Genomic DNA, 19,070 nt, shown 5'->3' with positions numbered 1-19,070 from the left:
GGCCTCAACAGGTTAGCTGTTCCCTTCTGGCTCTGATCCAGCCTTGAACATCTTTCTCTCTTGTGGAGACTGGGGACATGAGCTGACAGTGCCTGACCTTGTGTGATGGCTCAGGGTTTCAGGCAGTGTGAGGTCCTTTCCCATTTTTATGATGAAGAATGTTTAGAGCTTATTTTGCCCCAAGCTGGAGCTGGTCTGTGTGCACTCTGTGTCTGTTCCCCAAACAGCTCCCTGCTTTTGCTGCACTAACTCAAAGTGTGATGCTGTTGTGTGGGAACACTTCATTTATCTTGCCAGGAGGGTTTCTTTGTGGTTTCAGTCTTCCTCATGAGTTAGGATGCTCCTGTGGTGGATTTGGTAATGTTTGTTTAGGCTGACTCTTCCTTGTCTCAGCAGGGTGGCTGAACACCTCTGGCACCTTTCTTTTTAATTATTTTCTAGATAAATCCTGTGGATTTAGTCTTACTGTGGCCCTGGGGTTTTGTTGTTGTTTTTCCTCATGTGGCTTCTTCAGTTTCAGTGCAGTTAAGGGATGATGGCTGGTGGTTATTCCTGTTCATTGGTGAGATGGGATCCCCAAAGTCAGGAGGCAGCTCTGAGATCTGCCATCTGCTGATGTCTGGAGGGTGGATTTGCTTCTCATGGTCAGGGAGGAAGCAGTCAGGCTGCATAGATGTAGCAAGAAATACAGATTCTTATTCTAGTTCTTCTTGTTCTCTACATCCTTCCTTGCCACTGCTTTATTGGCTGCTGATTCCATGACTGTGAAGCCCTTTTATTCCTGTTAGTCTGTTGTGGAGAGGATCCCCTTGCACATAATTTAAAGTAGACCTTTCAGATACTGATGTGAAAACATGATCTGTTCAGATTGCATTCATCCAGCAATTGCAATTCTGTGTTGTTTGGACCAAGGAAAAATTTCATGGATACAGAAATAAGAATTGGTTGTCCTGGTTTTGTGCCAGGTCAAGATTTGGGCCAGAACCATCCCTTCTGTGTTGTGTTTTCCATAGGAAGACTGTTTGGGGGTGTGGGCAGGACAGGGAGGATGTCACACTCCAGCACATCACCAGCTCAGGATTTTGGGGTGCACCAGTGCCTGAGTCATTTTCAGAGAGCCAGAGTTCAGAAAGTGTTTCTTTCCAGAATGACACCATGACCCTGTAACCTCTGGTTCTGGGGAGGATTCATTCATTAAAAAATTGAAATAATTGGTTGATTTCTTTAGCAGCAAAGCAGGGCAGGTAATTCTTTTAACTTTCAGTCATATTTAGAATAATCAAACTCTTTTTAATTTGTATAAATCAGGTGTCTAAAAGCTGTAGGGGACATGGAACTGCTGTTGTTTCAATCTCATATTTATAACAACTTGCTGTAGTAAACATTGACTAGAACATAGCACAGTCTTCATGTGTTAAATGTAAGGCCCTCTCTAGTTTATGGTTATATCAGAAGCTTTAATTTAGAATATTCACAAAATAAAAGAAAAACAGATCTGGTTTTGCTAAGCTTTTTCCAGCTTTTTAACCATTTTAAAAGGTAAAGGTTGAAGGGTTTTCGTTTGGCATTGTGGTTTCTGTTCTGTTTTGAATGCCAGCTACCTGTGACACAGCTTTTTGGGTTTTTTCCTGGTGAAAGGGGAAACCTTCTGATGGTGTCTGGTATGCTAAATCAAGGCAAAATTTTGACATTTATTTTGGTTTGGTTTTTGTTTTCAGGTAAAGAAAGCCTTTTTTGCCTTGGTGGCAAATGGTGTGAGAGCAGCTCCACTGTGGGAGAGTAAAAAACAGAGTTTTGTAGGTAAGTAGTTCTGACATTTTTCAGGATTACTTGAATTTCCAAGGTGCTTTATTGTTCCAGAAGGTGATCTGAGCCTGGCCATCACATAACATCCTAGAGAAATAGTGGCAAAGAGTTTCTTTTCCCTCCTTGTGAGGAGTGCAGTGGTGCCAGCTTTCACAGCTTTGCTGTGCCTTGAGAATCATGAGGCTTCTTTTAGGTCCTAACCTTCTGAAACTCAGTCTCTAATATTTGCACTTCACTGTGTATTTAAAAATAAAGGCAATGGTCACAGAAAGGAAAATTTGAAAACAGGAGCTATAAAGAGAATAATTTAATATTCCAATATCCTGATACAAGTGCAGTAGGAGGGTGTCTCTGCCTGTGCTCAGTGAGTGCAGTGAGGATCTCTAAAACCAGACCTGGAGATACAGAGATGTCCCATGTTGGGTGAAAAACATTAGATCTGTGTACTGCTTTTTAAAAAATCATGTCATTAATTACCACAACAATAATCTTCCAAAACTAGATCTGCTTCAGTTAGAAAATGGGTCACAGTGGCAGTGACAAATAGAATTACATGTATTTGCTGTGACCTGGAATGTTGAGGATTCGTGGAAATGAATGGTAGATACTTAATAAAGCATTTGTTAAAATACTTTAAATCCAAGTGGGGAGGAGCAGTCTTGCAATACACCATAGGAGTGCTGTGTTTTTTCATTTTCATTTTATTTAATTTCATGTTCTGTCTGTAACTAAGCTCTACTGATTTAAAGCTGACCTCCAGATTAATTTTTCCCTTCCCCATTTCTTAGTTTCTTCAGTTTAGATGTAGGAGTAGTAAACAGTGGAGCAATTGCATCTTCTCAAATCTAGAACTTGAAAGCTCAAAAAAGATTAATATTTTCAGGTAACTAAACTAATCATCAATATTATATTACATAGCTTGGTGTTGGTGCTTAAAATATATATTTATTTATATATGTACAATGGATGTGCTATTTTTTTCTTTTGAAAAGTCACATTTCATACAGGCATTGAAGATTACCATGGAAATGATTGAATGAAGTTCTGTAATAAGTAATAGTCAAGAAAAATGTATTATACTGTTCCTTCATTTGAGTCTAGGAGTCTGCCTGACTTGGCAAGTACATAATGAGAATGTGTCTTATTCAAAAAGAAAATGAAAGACAAGAATAGTTCTCCAACTTGGAAAGATGTTCTAAACCCCCTCTTTTCCTTCCATGCCTTTGGGGGTGGATGTGGTCTGAATTCAAGGGGATTTTTGAGTCAGATTGAAAGTGAGGAGAACATGGGTTATAATATTGAATATTACTTCAGGTGTGTTTTTATTCTGAAGCCCTGTGTCAGTGTGAAAGTGAATAGACATGGTTTTGAAATCCCACTGTTAAATAGTCCAATACCAGTAGTATTTTACATGGGCTTAACTTTTATTATGTTATATATTGTGAACATAAATAGAGGAAATAGCTGAAAGTTCTCTATGTTAAGTATGTTTCTAAAGACCTTTTTTTTATGTATCACTTGTTACAGGAATGTTAACAATTACAGATTTCATTAACATACTGCATAGATACTATAAGTCTCCTATGGTAAGTATGATGTTAAGCTATAATTTGATCATTTGCCATACAATATCAGAGACTGATATACCAGATTGAAAGGTTTATGATGATTGTCATTATTATTTAATTCTTTGCATGGTAACTTACAGAGGCTTGGATGCTGTAAAAAATTACTGTTCTTGGAGTGATGGTATGATATAAACAAGTTAAACTAGTTAAATATATGCAAATATTTTAGTTACATGGCTGAATTGCACAATCAGTTGGAGATCTGTTGACTTCAATTAACTATAATTTGAAATTCCCATTGGCAGTCAGTTGATGAAATTCTCTAGCTTGCATGTTCATACAAACATTTCCATCCCTTTCTTGCTCCTGTCAAATCACAATTCCCCCCCTACCAATTAAAACATATGTACTGTGTTTTACTAGCTGAAAAATCGAGAACAGTTGGATGGAGCAGACAGCTGATGTATTTGCCTTGTCAAAGCTCAGTTACTTTTTAAAATTGATAGTGAAATTCTCATCAGATGCCAGTAGTGTGGTGCACTGTCCTTCCTTCATGTTCAAGAATTCTTTTTTTCTCCTTGGGGATTGACAAGGAGTGGGGGAAGGAACAAATAAAAAGTGCTTTCTTTAAAATTGTTTCTGTGTCTCTGCATCAATATTACTGATTTTCCATGAGACTTTCCCTGATGAGTTCTCACTCATTTACATTGTCTAAGGTCCTGTTCATAGCTTCTGCTTAAACTGGCAGCAGGAAATAGGAGAAGCTGAGGAGGGACAATATCTGACTTAAGTGACCAATGCAGTTTTCTGTAAGAAAAATAAATAAATGAATGTTCCATCAGGGAATGCTCTAGTTTTAATAGGGAAAATTATGCAGAAAATATAATTCTTAAAGTATTTCAGTGTCATCAGGACATTCAGTATGAAGACATTGCTACTCATGTACTAGATAATATCCACCACTGAGTGATGAGGAACATCCAGGTAGTTTCTCCCTAAAAGAAATGCTCTTGCCTGTTAATGATCAGGTAAGTTTATTCTGTTGGCATTAAGAAGTCCAGTGATCAGGGTAAGCTTTTTGCTGGTGTGGGTGTGTGAGGAATCCCCCAAGGGTTTACCCTGGGTGGTAAAAATGATTGAGGTGATGTCTCTGAGTCCAGAAAATACCTGGACTGCAAACCTGGACCAGTAAAAGGCTTTCCTGTCCCCTGAAATAAAAAATCCAGAATTGTACTCTGCAGTAGGGGCAGGATTGCACCCTTTTTCCTTGTTACAAGAAATGCTGTGTTGGACTGTTCTTGCTCTGTTAGATTTTTCAGCAGTGAAATAAAATTTTTCAGATGTTTACAGTGTTTATGATGGATTTAAAATGAAATTACTTTAAGTTGAACTTCCATCTACTCATTGTAGGTTCAGATTTATGAATTGGAGGAGCACAAGATAGAAACCTGGAGGGGTAAGAATATTTACTACTTGGTTGATAATTTACTTGATTGATAATTTGTAGATTCTGATGTTTTTCAGTAGAATGGATTTTGAATTCATCATAGACTTCTCTCCACATATTTTTTAATGAAAACAGAAATAGTAAAAGCTTTTTTGGCTCCTATTCCTTATTTTTCTATCTGAAACAGCCATGGACTGGTGATCTGGGCTGTGCAACACTTTGCCCCTCGTTCATGGCTCTTTAAGAAAGGAAAGAAGCCAGTGGAGTGAGGCACATGTGCAGTGGGAATGAGCAGAGCTGTGCCTGAATGAGCTGCACCCTGCAGCCAGAAATTCATGCAAAATGCTGGGTGTGCCCAGAGGTGCTGAATGCAGGGAGGCAGCTCCATGTGCAGAGCAGTGTGTGTCCCATGGAGTGACCCATGGAGGTGTCTGTGTGCAGCACACACTCTCAGAGCCAGCAGGAGTGAGGGATTGTTTGTTTGTTGTAATTGCAGTGACCTCTGCTGGTATCAAGCTTAGTCCTGCTTTTAAATTTGATGTCTTTTTAATGTCAATATAGAGCACTGTGCGTAAATGGTAGAATAACTAACTGTAAATTGCTGTCTGCCACTTAATTTTGTATGAATGAATTCATGAAATGCTTTCATAAAAAAGCTGATGTTTTCGTTTGAAGTGGTAACAGTCTATTAATTTTCTAACCACAGAGCTTTATTTACAAGAGACTTTTAAACCTTTAGTGAACATCTCCCCAGATGCAAGGTAGGATTTCACTGTTCACTCTGCTTAACTTGAAATACACTAACTCTGTCTCAACTCTCAATTTAAGGCCTCTATATGTACGAAGAAACAATTTGTTTTGTAAACTACAGTACAATAAAGAAAGATTATCTTTTAATATAATCTAATCAAGAAGGGGTGAGAGTTTTTTCTTTTTTATTGTGAGTGAAGACTTCTTTGATTATCCTAAGATGGGAATTTTAAATTGAACTTTTGTGGTTTATCAGTATAACTGTTCTGGTAAATGAGCTAGACATGGGTGAAAATTAGAATGCAAAACAGCCAATAGCTTGACCCTTCAAACTAGCCTGCAGGTCATCTTTATTTCATGAAAATCAAAACATTTAGAGCCTTTCAGCTATCTTGTTCTCAGCAGTCAGAGAAACTTAAAGCCCTTTTTAAGGGAAATAGCTTTCCTTAACTAAAGGAAAGACAATATCTCTGTGGTTTGTTTTGCTCTACTGTAAGGCTCTGTCTCTTCAAATATAAATGACTGTCCTTTCCTTCTTGATGGAAGTTGAAAGAAATAGTTTTTATACTGTCATTATGCCTTATTTAGTAAACAACTTGAGAGGGAGATTTAGTTGATCTGTTAAATACTGAGCACTACTGAATTGCTGAACTGGAGGGTGAAATTCTGGTTTTTGCTTTCAGTTTGTGGACCAGGATTGTTTGTGCCCTGGTGAAGGGAGCTCCAGTGATTACATTGAAATAATGATATGCAGTACCTCAGTGGAATTGCCATTTAGTCATGAATAAATTATTCAATTCAGTCATGGGGGATGTATTTTGAATGGTGGCAGGTTGCAAATAATATTGTTAAGGCAATAAAATAGCCATAATTGTTTTCAGTCAGAGTGCAGCACTTTGCCATAAAGAAGATACAATAAAACTTTTATAAAAGGTTACAGCAAGTCAGCTTCAGAGCTGATGCAGAGATGGGCTTGGGTTGTGGGGCAGTCAGACTGCAGCACCTGGGAATTGTTGTTCCATCCCTGTGATGGACTCAGAACTCACAGCTTATCTATGGGATGGAGCCTGCTTCAGCAAGTAGGTGTTTTACCAACTTTGCAGAGTTTTACCAACTTTTTTACTTGCTAATTTATTGCAGTTGTTGGTCAGCTGCTTTATCATGGTCTTAATGCACCAAGGGAAAAAATAAAAGTGTCACTTGCAAGAAGAGCAGACTTGCACAGGTTGAGTGTTGCCAAATGCTAGTTTGCAGTGCATGGGAATGTTTTAGATCTCCTAAGGATAATTTTTTGCTAATCCCCAGTGGTAATTCAGTGAAATTATTAGGTAATTGTTTGGGGTTATTACATATATGCATGTAGCCATAAAAATGCCCTTTGTAAAAAATGGTACAGAAATTTGGGATTGGGATTTATTAAGTGCAGGAACTCCATTTTTCTTTTCTGTCTATTAACAGAAAGACCCATTCTGAGTGCAAGGATAATAAAAGCGCAGCACTTGCTGGAAAAACAATTTACACTTGTGAAGAGTTTTTTTTCTATACTTTATACCACAAAATGAACTTTCCATCACATTTTCTTAATGGATTTAGATTTCCATGAGCATATAGCTTTTCATGTGTTGCAAAGCAAAAAGCTGCAAAAGTTAATTTGAAATCCCTCAACTTCTGTTTTTTATAGCATTAAAGATAATGCAAATAATTACCACATAGACTTCATGTGGGTTTATAAATGTGTGCATATGTATCACTTGGCTTTACTTGCTGTTAGCTAGAATTCATTAAAAAAAACAAAATGTTTTTCTCCTCAGCCTTTTTGATGCTGTATATTCGTTGATCAAAAACAAAATCCACAGATTGCCAGTTATAGATCCAGTCAGTGGAAATGCACTTTATATACTTACCCATAAAAGAATCCTCAAGTTCCTCCAGCTTTTTGTAAGTATTTAAAGCTATGCTGTATTAACTGATTTTTCCCCACAGTAGACATCTGATATAATTAAGTAATTAAAGTCTTAGTGCAGAAGTTTCATAATGAATTTCCAAATTCATTGTGTCTTTGTGCATCTTTTATTGGTAACAGGGAAATTAAAGCTTGATATAAGGCCTATATTTTGCCTTTATTTTGTTTTACTCCTTTAAGGAAACCTAAACACCAAGGACTTGTCTATTGGTGTAATTTGCTGTTGTTTCTGGAACATCTCCTCGGGTTCAGGAGTTTGTTTACATGAAAAGAAAAATGAATTGTCTCCCAGATTGTTCATGCTCTGTAGTAATGCTAGTCACAGCAATGAACAGGGGGCCAAACAAAGCAACAGGAGTTCAGAATAAATATTCACATTAATGTTTTCTATCTTCTCTCTCCAGTTTTAGTGGGAATGACATAGCTTAGGATCTACAGCTTTTAGTGATATGTTATTATAGAAAAAATGGAGTGAAAATCCTAGTTCTATTGTCTTAATTTAGAGCTTTGAACAGAGTTATTTAATTTCTTAATTTCTGCTTTGAACAGAAACCCCTTGGGTTGTTTGGGTTTTGTATTAATGTGGTATCAGGAAACTGCAGTGACCTGTGACCATCACTTGGAGTCTGCAGGTGGATGGGTGAATGTCAGTGTAAATCCATTCCTTCTGACTCCCCTAGATGTCAGAGATGCCAAAGCCTGCCTTTATGAAGAAGAATCTGGATGAACTTGGAATAGGAACTTATCACAACATTGCCTTCATACATCCAGACACTCCTATCATTAAAGCCTTGAATATATTTGTAGAGCGAAGGATATCGGCCTTGCCTGTGGTGGATGAGTCAGGTGGGTGCAAAAGTGGGGAGGGAAATGCTGCTGGGCCCTGGACTGGTGCTGGGAAGGAGGGGAAAACACAAGAAAAAGTAAAAAAAAATAAAAATTAAAAGGCAATTTAAATAATTAAATATAATTTAATAATGAATTAATTAAATATTTAAAATAAATTTTAAAAATAATTTCAAAGGTGAAGAAAATAAATATAAAAAAATACTTATGCACAATGAAGGTTGATGGGCTTGGAAGAATTTTATTTTTTGATAAGTTGTTTGGTTTGGGGGGTTTTTCAGTCTTCTTTACCTATCATTTCTTTCTGGTATTTATAACAGCTGAAAGCAGGAAGCAAGAAAACTGATACTGTATTTTAAGCACTTTGTGAACTTTTGTTTTTCTTTTTGTTAACTTTTGTTTTTCTTTTCTTTTTAGGAAAAGTTGTAGATATTTATTCCAAATTTGATGTAATAGTAAGTATATCTCTTAAATTCTCTTAAATATTTTATATGTAGTAAGCATATTTGCAAGTTTGTAGTATATGTAATATATGTAGTAAGTTTGTAATACATGTAGTAAGCAAGTTTGCAAATTAATTTGTTAATATGACAGTTTTATTTTGTTCCTTTGGCTATAATTAACAAACTGAATGAAAGAGATCCAATTCAACCTGCACATAATTTTTTTTATTACTATTTTTATTTAAGTTATCCTTAGTAGTGCTGTTTGCACACAGGGTTTTATTGTTCTGGATGTTACCCAGAATAAGATGTGGCTGGGCATAATCCAGAGGAGGGGAAGGAATGTTCTGTGAGAAATATCTGAGGACTCTGGGTTTGTCTGGGGAGGAGAAAAGGAGGCTCTGGGGGTGTTGGGTTCCTGGGGCTTCCTGAGGAGCAGAAATGGAGAATGAGGTGCTGAGCTCTCCTCCCTGGGATCCAGTGTCAGGACATGTGGGAATGGACCAGAGCCACCCTGCAGGGTGCAGATGGGGCTTTAGGAGCATTTCTTTGCCAGGAGGTGGCTGAACACTGAGCAGCCTTCCCAGAGAGGAGGTGGGCAATGCCCCAGGGCTGTCAGTGCTCAAGGGACGCTTGGGCAGGGCCCTGAAGAAAATGTTTTTTCAGCTTTTCTTCTTCCCTGCAGCGTCAGGCACTTGGACCAGGTGATCACTGCAGGTCCCTCACAGCTGAACTCTTCTGTTCTTGTTGGTTTCTGTTTCTCAGTGAGGATTTCCTTTTTTTTTTCCAGCTGCTGCCACTCCAGTCTGCTCTCAGAGAGAATGCAGATATCTCTGTGCAGTCTGAGTACTTTGTACAGCTTGACCTCCTCAATGATATAAAAACTACTTGGCCCATTCTTTTGTGTCTCTGACTCCAGAGTCTTGCATCTGTGTTCCTTCTGCTTTAGATCTAATCCAGGATTTTCCTCAGGATTCCAGTTGCATACTCAGATTCATGCCATGATTTACCAGCCTCTAAGAGCAAGGGTGTAGCCATGATATTTTCTGAAAAATCCTTTCCTTAGGATTTTTCCTCCTGAGAAGCTGAGAGGCCTCAGGAACAAAATGTAAACAATGATTATCTGCTGCTGTGGAATGCAACAGGTGCATCTGTGATTGGTCTCATGTGGTTGTTTCTAATTAATGGCCAATCACAGCTGTCCGAACTCTCTGTCCGAGACACAAGCTTTTGTTTTTCATTCTTGCTTTTTCTATTCTTAGCCAGCCTTCTGATGAAATCCTTTCTTCTATTCTTTTAGTATAGTTTTAATATAATACATATCATAAAATAATAAATCAAGCCTTCTGAAACATGGAGTCAGATCTTCATCTCTTCCCTCATCCTTGGACCCCTGCGAACGCCGTCACAAAAGGGCTTTTCCATTCTCATGGCTTTCAGAAACTTGAAATATATATATTTTTTTTTACCCTGTCCCCTCCAAGCTGTGTGCACCTGCTTTCTAATGTCAGCATCTGACAACTACATTATTTGCTAGAGGTTTCACTGCCCAGGTTGCCACCAACCAGCTGCACTAATGAGGAATCCAGATGTTTGCAACGCTGCCTAGAAGGCATTCAGTAAAATGGAGAACAGTCCCAAGTGGAAATACTTCAGGCTTATAAATATCTGTGGCTGCAAACATTGTTCTTAATACTGAAAATTCTTGAAGTCACTGCTCTTGCCTGCCATTTCAAGGCATTTGTCTTTATTATTTAGGATTCTCAACTGTGTAAGATCCTGTTCTGCACAAAAGCTCATCAGGGAATGGGCAGTAGCTGTAGAGAGGATGAACTGATGTATCAAAGACAATGAAATTTCCCAGCTAGTGGATTCAGTGTTTCAGTTTATTTTGTAACTATGTTAGATTTTGAGGCAGGAAAAAGATACCAAAAGGAAGACAGTTCCTTATGTTTTTCACTTCTTTTCTCATTTTAAGTGATGAGGCAGCAAATTGGATTTTTAGAGATGTTGGATCATTTATCTGGGAAAAAATATATATTGGGAATTAGGTAAACACTCCACACCACAAAGATATAATTTGTAGGATATAATTGTTTGCACACAGCTAGTAACATGGGAAAGAGTTAGGGCATCTATTGATTGGGGTTATTATTGGAGTTTTCCTCACATGTCCTAGTTTGCTTATTAGGTTTCTAAATAAATCTAAATTCTAGATAAGAATCTAAAAGATTCTATTCTTAAAAGATAATCACCTCTGAGATTCCAGATTTCATCAGGCTGCTTCAACCTGATCTTCAGCTTTAAAAGAAGGAAAAAATTGTATTCTGAAGTGTATGGATCTGATCTTCCAATAAACATAAAATTTCCAGGATAGTGATTTTTAACTTTTTTAACTTTTAACCATGTGGCTAATGTCCCTACTTGGTGGTTGAAGCTATGCCTGTGTGTGCAGCTGGCTAAGTTCATAGAGTTCTTTCATTTTAAGAGTTCTGAATTAGTTTTTAGGTTCTTGATTGGGAAAGCCTGGGAATGGAATTATGTGTAGGAATAGCATCATATTGCATCAGTTATTGTGTGTAGGGTGACTTCAGTTTGCAGAGGCTTTTTATGTCCTCTCAATATCCTTCATTAGGCCCTGGTTAAATTAATTAACTGAAATTGTTTTTATCTTCATGATCACCTTGAACCTGTCTTGTCACGTTTGGTGTAATTCAATCAAAACACTTGACCCGAGTATCTTCTAGCCAAAATTTAATTTAATTTTATTGCTTGGTCCAGTGCCTTCATTTAAAAGCTCTCCCTTTGTTCTCCCTTCAGTGCCTCAGCAGCAAAATCAGTAGGCCAGGGTGTGCACTTGTAAAATACCACAATGGTCTCACCTACAGAAAGCTTCTGCAGGTCTGGACAGAGCCCTCTCACTGCAGGCATGATCCTGTTCTTAGAATGAAAGTGAAAAATGTCAGCTTTCAAATTCTTTTCATCTCTGCCTTTTAGTGCTGGGGATGGGTTTTCATTGTTATTATTCTTACAGTACTTATTGAAATACACCCAGACACACAAAGTGTCACTGAATGACAGCACCAGCTGAGTCCAGGAGAGGGAGTTTGAGCCCACAAATTAGGAAGGTGAAGAATGAATTTGCTCTCCACTTAGCACTCAGCCACTGCCATTACTCTGTGGGTGGTGTTCAGAACAGTTGGTGCCTTCCCCAGCCCTATGGAAAACAAACAACAAAGAATTGTATGTTCTGTGTGGTGTGAAAGCTGAAGAGCTTCACCTTTACATTTGCTGCTCGTGGCAAAAACAGGGTGACACCAAGCCAAAGATGAGCTACAGAGTAAGGTTTTCACTGGCCTGATGCATTTCCCCAGCTTTATCAATGAACCCAGGGTGTCAGATGGTGTCCAGCATCATCTGTGTGCTCAACAGCTCCCAGAATCTGAAGAGCATCTGCTTTGTTTAATGTGTTACTTGGAATGAACTCAGCTTAGACCATAAATGCCTATCTGCTCAATACCAAAATATTTACTTTATGGAGTGCTTTGTTACTGAGTACTGAGCTGTCTGATGGGGCCTGGGTTTGTTTTTTTGCAGAATCTTGCTGCTGAAAAAACATATAATAACTTAGATATCACAGTGACACAAGCCCTGCAGCACCGCTCTCAGTATTTTGAAGGTGTTGTAAAGTGCAGTATGCTGGAAACACTGGAGACCATTGTGGATAGAATAGTGAAGGCTGAGGTGAGTCCCTGCATAATAAGTTGCAATTTGTGTTATCAAACTGATAAACAGTACAAATTTATGCTCTTTAAGTTGTTTTGATTGCTTGGTGAAAGTATTTTTAACAATTATGTTTTAATAATATGATATATATTATGTTAAATATTTTTAAATTATCTAATTACCTATTAATAATTATAATAATTAATATTTAACTCCGTCTGCTCTACAGACTCAGGTTTTAGATGCTTATAGGGATGTGCAAAATATTTCACAGTACACCTGTAATGATATTCAGTTATTTGCATTTCTGTTTTAGTAACGAAACTGAATGCAAAGCTTTCAGTTTAGTTAATAAATACTAATAATATTAATATTATAATAATATATTATGATATTATAATATATTATAGTATTATTATATTATTATATTATTATATTATATTATATTATATTATATTATATTATATTATATTATATTAATACCTACGTTTCTTCCAAGCCTGTCATAAGTTTTGCAAACAAATCATTTGTTAAACTCCCAGTTTATAGCTTGGCTCAGGAAATTTACTGGGTGCAAATTGTTTTGACGTATGATGGAATCCTGCACTGCTCTCATAGAAATGCAGTCAAACAGGGCCATAAAGTAAATTCTTGTGAAGAAGCCATCACTGACTGCTCCTGTAAATATTTATCTCTGTGCTGTCCATTCTTTTGTCACTGTTTATCCTGTTTGTTACTACTGGGAACTTCCTTGCATGCAGAGGTGAATGGGTTTGTAGGTCTTCCTCCCTTGTAAGGCTTCTCTGCAGGAGAAAATCAATATTCCCAATTTCAGTCTTCTCTGAGTGTGATCAGCTCCATTTAGATGCTTTAACTTGGTCAATTACAAGATTTATTTATTTTTTTAGGGTTGTAACCAGGCATATGCTTGATATGAGGAAAAGTTCCACTTTGTTAAGAAGCCCTTAGAACCTCATTTGGCAATTTCCACTTGCAACTTTCAGCATTTGCTTGAGCCTCCTCCTGAACTGAATAATTTTAGCATTCCTGATACACAGATTTCAAACTTGGATTATTTTATTACTATCTTCAGAAGCTTTAGACATTTGTGTTTTAAGAACAACTCCTACCCTCTCTTTCAGTCTAAACACAGTGAGCTTACATGTAAAAATGAGTCAGTCAAAACTACTACACAGCTATTTTTAGCTGCCAGACAACTGCTTGATCTTACAAGCAATTAAACAAATGAAACATTGTCCATTTTCATTACACTGAGAGAGGAATAAAATTATTAAATATGTGCATATGCAGAAACAAATAAACCTGTTTAAAATATCACCAGCATAGTTTTATCAAAAATAAAATATTTTCTCTCAACTTAATAGTGAAGAGAGATAATTCACCTGGGTAAAAGTAAACATGTGGTAGGCTCTGAATTTAGGACAGACACTTCCCTGGTTCTGCAGTGGCTTTTCAATAAGCCTGAGGATAGAGGATTATCCACCTAATTTCCCTGCATTTAGCACAAAAGTTTTGTGGTGTAAAATGTTCCATAGGAGAGGTTTGTAAGGATAAGATCATTGTTTGAAAATATGGTCTTACTGTTGATAAATCTTTCTTCCCAGTTGTGTCCTTGTGTTTATTTGCATAGATAAATTGAATCCTTTTTCTGTCTTAAACAGTCTGTTCAAAACAAATTGTTATAAAACTAATCTGGCACTCACTTTCCATTGTGTATCCCTGTGAGAAAAATTAAGTAAAAAACAACACAGAGGTGTCAAAATACAACAAGTTTTAGTGTTGTGTCTCTCCGCTGAAGAAGTTAGGGAGTATTTTTCAGAAGGAATCCTCATTTTATTACTGTATCTAATTTTTTGGAACCACAGGCTGAGCTGGGCAGAGGCTGTAACTTGGGGAAAAGTCTTTGATGTGAATGCCACATTTTGAGAACAGAAGCATTTTCAAGACCTAGATCTAGACTTACCTGTCACTTCACATCAGATGCTGTTCAGTCAGCCAGCTGTGTTCCTTTTAACCATGCACTATTTTCATTTATGTAGGGCAAGCATGGCTGTGTTGCTGTGAGACAATTGCTATTCCTGACATTTTGAACCATTTTGGGTTGTTTTTTCCTTCTTGTCTTCATGCTTCACTTTACTTTAGGGGTTTTGTTTGTTCCTTTGTTTGTTTTTCTTTGCTTTGCCTATTTTAAATCAGGTCAGTATATCTGAGACTCTTCTCCTGCTGGCAGGTTCATCGTTTGGTGGTGGTGAATGAAGCTGATAGCATTGTGGGGATCATCTCCCTCTCTGACATCCTGCAAGCTCTGGTACTCACACCTGCAGGTATGGGTCTGCCCTTGCCATGGGGGTGGGCACACCCTGCTGGGTTTCAGTTATTCACAGTGGTAAATGTCTGATTTTCTGATGATAGTTCTTAAATGCACAAGTAATTTCAGGCAAAAAGCCAACAGTATTAATTGCCAGTCTCCTGTTCCATGAGGAGAGCATGCAGAAGCTTCATAAATGTCCATGTATTATTTCTAGGGGGAAAAAAAAGTCTTGATTAATATTTTAAGTGGATGAAGCTGAATGTATAGACAGCATTACAACAGGGCACCTTCTGAGTTTCTGTACTCTGGCCAAGTGTGGTCACAGCTGTGATTTCCACTGGAGCCTTGCTGTTGTCCAGCTGTGCTTGGCTGGCACAGCTTAAGTCAGAGATAGAACCTCAGCCCACCAGAACTCTTCCAGTATAAAACTCTCTTGTGATCAGGTTAGATCTCTAGTGATCAATCTGAACATGACCAAGTTCCTTTTAACAAAAGTATCCAGCAGTAGGTTTATTTCTGCTACTTTTATCTTGGTTGTGAGGGTTTGGTTTGGCTGGATTTAGTTTGGTTTTGGTTTTAAGTTTTGCCCAATTTCTTAGCCTGCTTTATGTTTTTAATTGTAACTTCACTTTGACCTCATAAATTACTTCAGTGTCACGAGAACTAAAGCAAAGCCCAGTTTTGGCTCTGTGAGGAAGGCAAAATGTCTTGAGGATTATTACCATTTTGCCTCAAAAAAAAAAAAATCAGACAAATAGAGCAGATACATACTTCAAATAAATCCAAAAAAGTCAATATGTGAGCTTAACTGAAATCTCTTACCTGCCCTGATAGATAACATAATTATATAAAAGTGTTTTTTCCTCTGTAGACTTTAAAAAAAAAAGGTAATGTACCTTGTTTAAATAAAAATGTTTCTGTTCTGAAGAGAAGCAATCAGCCTCACTGCTGGAGGTGTTGTGTCAGTACATCTGGTTCCTTTTAATGACCTGGAAGAGCAAGAGCAGAGCAAGGAACCCAACTCTCTGTGAAAGCAGGGATGAGAAACCACCCAGAGGTCTGGGGCAAATGGAATCCTTGCCTGGGGAAAGAAGAGGGAGGTGTAAAGACAGGCAGGCAGTGTTGGCAGAGGAGGGAGTTTCATCCATGCCTGGAGGGCAGATGGATCCAGAGCAGATTTTAGTGCTAATGGTGCAAAGTTCAGACAGAAAAGATGAATTTGGGTGCTGACAAGCCAAGAGCTTTGTTGTACTGGAGTCTCATGGATACCTGGAACTCTGAGCTGAGCTAAAAGTGCTCTGGAATTATTGCAGAGGGCAGTTCCTGCTCCCACTGTGGGCAGCAGCATGCTCTGGGGTCCCTGAGCTGCTGTAACTCACTGAGCCAGCAGAAAAGCTGCATTTCAGTCAGCCTGGCACTCTGAGCCTGCCCACAGAGCAGTCTGGTACAGGGGTTAGAGCAACAGAGAGGGCAGGATTATGCCATTGCAAGAGAGGAAGTGAGGGAAGGTTTTTTGGGGAGCAGTTAAGCATCAGATTGCATTTCCACAAGCAGCTGCCCAATTTTGGACTAGAATTCATCTCATGCAGGGAGGATGTCTGCCATGTAAATCTGATTTGTAGAGTATGAAGTGTGACTTTGCTCCTGACAACACCAGATAAATCACTTGTCCAGTTCCCTTCACAGATGGAAAGGAAAATTTATTGACTGGCAGGAAAGCCTGTGTTTAGGAAAAAATTAACAGTTGTGATGTGAAAACATTCAATGAATCTTTCAGTGTTTGATAATACATTACAAGTAGCAACTCCAGGTTTCTGGCAAGAGATTCTTATTCTGTAGAGTTGGATGCTGAATCCAAGCTCACCACAGGCTTCAGTCATTGCCCAGCATGTTTGAGTATCTGGAGAAGAGGTGAGGTGCTGCACAGTCCTGCTGGACAGGTCTCCCAGATCCCTGCTGTAAGCAAAATCTGCCTCTGAGCCAGGAAAAATGGCTCCATCAACAAAGTGTAGTTAAACCAAATTCTTCCATCATTTGTGCTCGAGCAGGACTCGTTTTCTGGGGGCTCTTAGGATGATTAGGCTTGGCTCTAAGCTGAGGGACAGGTTTGGGCTGTGGGTTTTTAGCTGGGAGTTTTTAAACAAATTTTTTTTATGTGCTGGGGAGAATCTTCAAAGGCATTTGGAGTAACTTCCCAGAAGGGTTTCTTCAACTTAGCAGTGAAATTAAAGCAGTGATGGTCTCGAGCCTCTTGGCATTGAGCAGTCCTGCAGTTTATTCTCTGAAAATGTTGTGTTTAGGAGTGTGATTTTGGTAATGTGATCAGGGGAAGCTGCAGCAGTTGGAATGAGCTGCCCCAGTTGTGTGGCCAAGGAAGTGACAGCTGCTTTCCTCTTCTGTTCCAGGTGCCAAACAAAAGGAGAACGAGAGCGAATGACTGCTGTGAATGTAAACATTTGTAGGAGAACTTGAACAGAGTTTCTGGGTCGTTTGTCTCAAGAGCAGTGACTGCAGTGGAACAGAGCAGGATGGTTGAGAATGTGTTTTGGGACTTAGTGATGGATGATGAGTCTCTTCCCCCCAGTGATGTCGCAAAAAAAGCAGCATGACAAAAGCTTATGTTAAAATGTAGGCTCGTATTTCAAAATGTCTTCAAAACATTTGCTGGAAGACTTCACATGATGTCCTTCATTAAAATGCACTGTATTCTGAAACTTTTTCATTTTGTATTTGACAGAAGTCACTGGTCAGCAATGGATATATGTGGCATAAGGCAAGTGTATGGCATATTCATATCATAGTGCCTTATGTCAAAATACAGCAATATGTCATCACTGTTGCCCATCACTGTCAAAGGAAGTGTTGTGCTAAACGAGACACTGTATTTGAATGTGAAAGTCTTTAAACCTAAAACCAAATCAGTTTCAGTTCTCATTAGATTTGTCATAAAAGCTGTAATTTGGGTATCGGTAGACTTCTTTAAAACTTCAATGACAGTTTTGTGTTCAATGTTGCATTCTGAACTGAAATGTAAAACAAGACTGATTTAAAAACAGCTTTATTTATTTTTACTTTCATGACAATTTTTTACACATCTTTGGTGGATAGCTAAAATTTCACCATATCCATTAATAAACTGTTGATTGTTATACAAACAAGTGGGAGATTTTTCTCATTATTTACAACTCTGGACTTGCAGAAGCTGTGCCCTGTTCACCAGTCTGTTACTTGAGCTGAAGATTTCGGAAGCATGGATTGAAAGTGCTCTGTCCTGTCATACACAGGCACCATGGAGGAGATGAGGTGCCAGAGGACAATATTTTCACCTGTATTAAAGTGTAAAATGATGTTTGTACGACAAAAACCCAAAACTTTTTATTGTATATGATTTGTACAGAAGCGGAGGAGTGAGGGAAGCTGTGGGGTATTTGCTAATGTAAATGTACTGTAAAGTTTGAAGATGAGACTTTTATAATTGTAGATCTTGTAGATGGAAGAAATTAAACCCTACAACATCAGTTTGGTTTTAGCATTCGTGCCAAGTTCTTTCACAGGTATGAATGTACATGCATTGGGATTAGTGCAAACAAGGAGCATTCTTATTTTCCTCTGAATTTAAAGGTGGCTCATGCTGATGGAATACTGGAGGTAGGACTTCATCCTGTATTATGTTTCCAGTCTGAATACTTCACTGGAGTAATGCAGGAAAGGGATACAATATTTTTTCATTTATAAATATGGAGGTAAAAGGTGAACAGTTTCCTAATAAAAATATAATAATAATGAAAAACTTTCTTCAGAACTTCTTTCTACAAGAATGTAAATTCTGAACTAAATGTGTAAAAACTTCCTTCTTACAGGTATCTTTCATGACTAAAAATATTCCTGTAGTACATGATGGAAACTGTTCCCTTTGACTTTCTTCCACTTTCTTACCTTGTGAAAAACACTGTCAGCACCTTTTCTGACTGGGTAAATATTGACTCTGTTCCCTGCAGTTCCAGGTGATATTGAGCTGGAGCAGCTGCTTTGTCCTAAGAGCAACAGCCTGGTGCTGGTTGCTGCCACCAGAGCCACCAGCCCAGCTCTGATTATCCTCATGTGGGAGAGTGATTGAAACTAAAAACAGTGGCTCTCATTCCTCATAGGGTGTGTGGAGGTGAGAATCTGTGGTAGGAAACTGATCAGT

General features: G+C 38.2%; 1 protein-coding gene across 8 annotated transcripts in view; it reads left to right on the top strand.

Moving 5' to 3' along the window:
• Window positions 1-18,399, top strand: part of PRKAG2 (protein kinase AMP-activated non-catalytic subunit gamma 2) — a 222,517-nt gene extending 204,118 nt beyond the window's left edge. For all 8 annotated transcript variants that reach the window (XM_064703863.1, XM_064703865.1, XM_064703864.1 and 5 more), the window contains 10 exons: window positions 1,719-1,800; window positions 3,334-3,392; window positions 4,785-4,830; window positions 5,528-5,582; window positions 7,383-7,509; window positions 8,215-8,380; window positions 8,798-8,835; window positions 12,421-12,567; window positions 14,801-14,894; window positions 17,287-18,399. In XM_064703863.1, the coding sequence (XP_064559933.1) occupies window positions 1,719-1,800; window positions 3,334-3,392; window positions 4,785-4,830; window positions 5,528-5,582; window positions 7,383-7,509; window positions 8,215-8,380; window positions 8,798-8,835; window positions 12,421-12,567; window positions 14,801-14,894; window positions 17,287-17,318 (846 nt within the window). In that variant the 3' untranslated portion in view covers window positions 17,319-18,399. The remainder of the gene's footprint in view (window positions 1-1,718; window positions 1,801-3,333; window positions 3,393-4,784; window positions 4,831-5,527; window positions 5,583-7,382; window positions 7,510-8,214; window positions 8,381-8,797; window positions 8,836-12,420; window positions 12,568-14,800; window positions 14,895-17,286) is intronic.
• The last annotated feature ends 671 nt before the right edge of the window (window positions 18,400-19,070 follow it).

The sequence above is a fragment of the Zonotrichia leucophrys genome, chromosome 2, assembly GCF_028769735.1.
Source record: "Zonotrichia leucophrys gambelii isolate GWCS_2022_RI chromosome 2, RI_Zleu_2.0, whole genome shotgun sequence".
NCBI classification, from domain to species: Eukaryota; Metazoa; Chordata; class Aves; order Passeriformes; family Passerellidae; genus Zonotrichia; species Zonotrichia leucophrys.
This window is presented reverse-complemented; position numbering and strand designations above follow the sequence as displayed.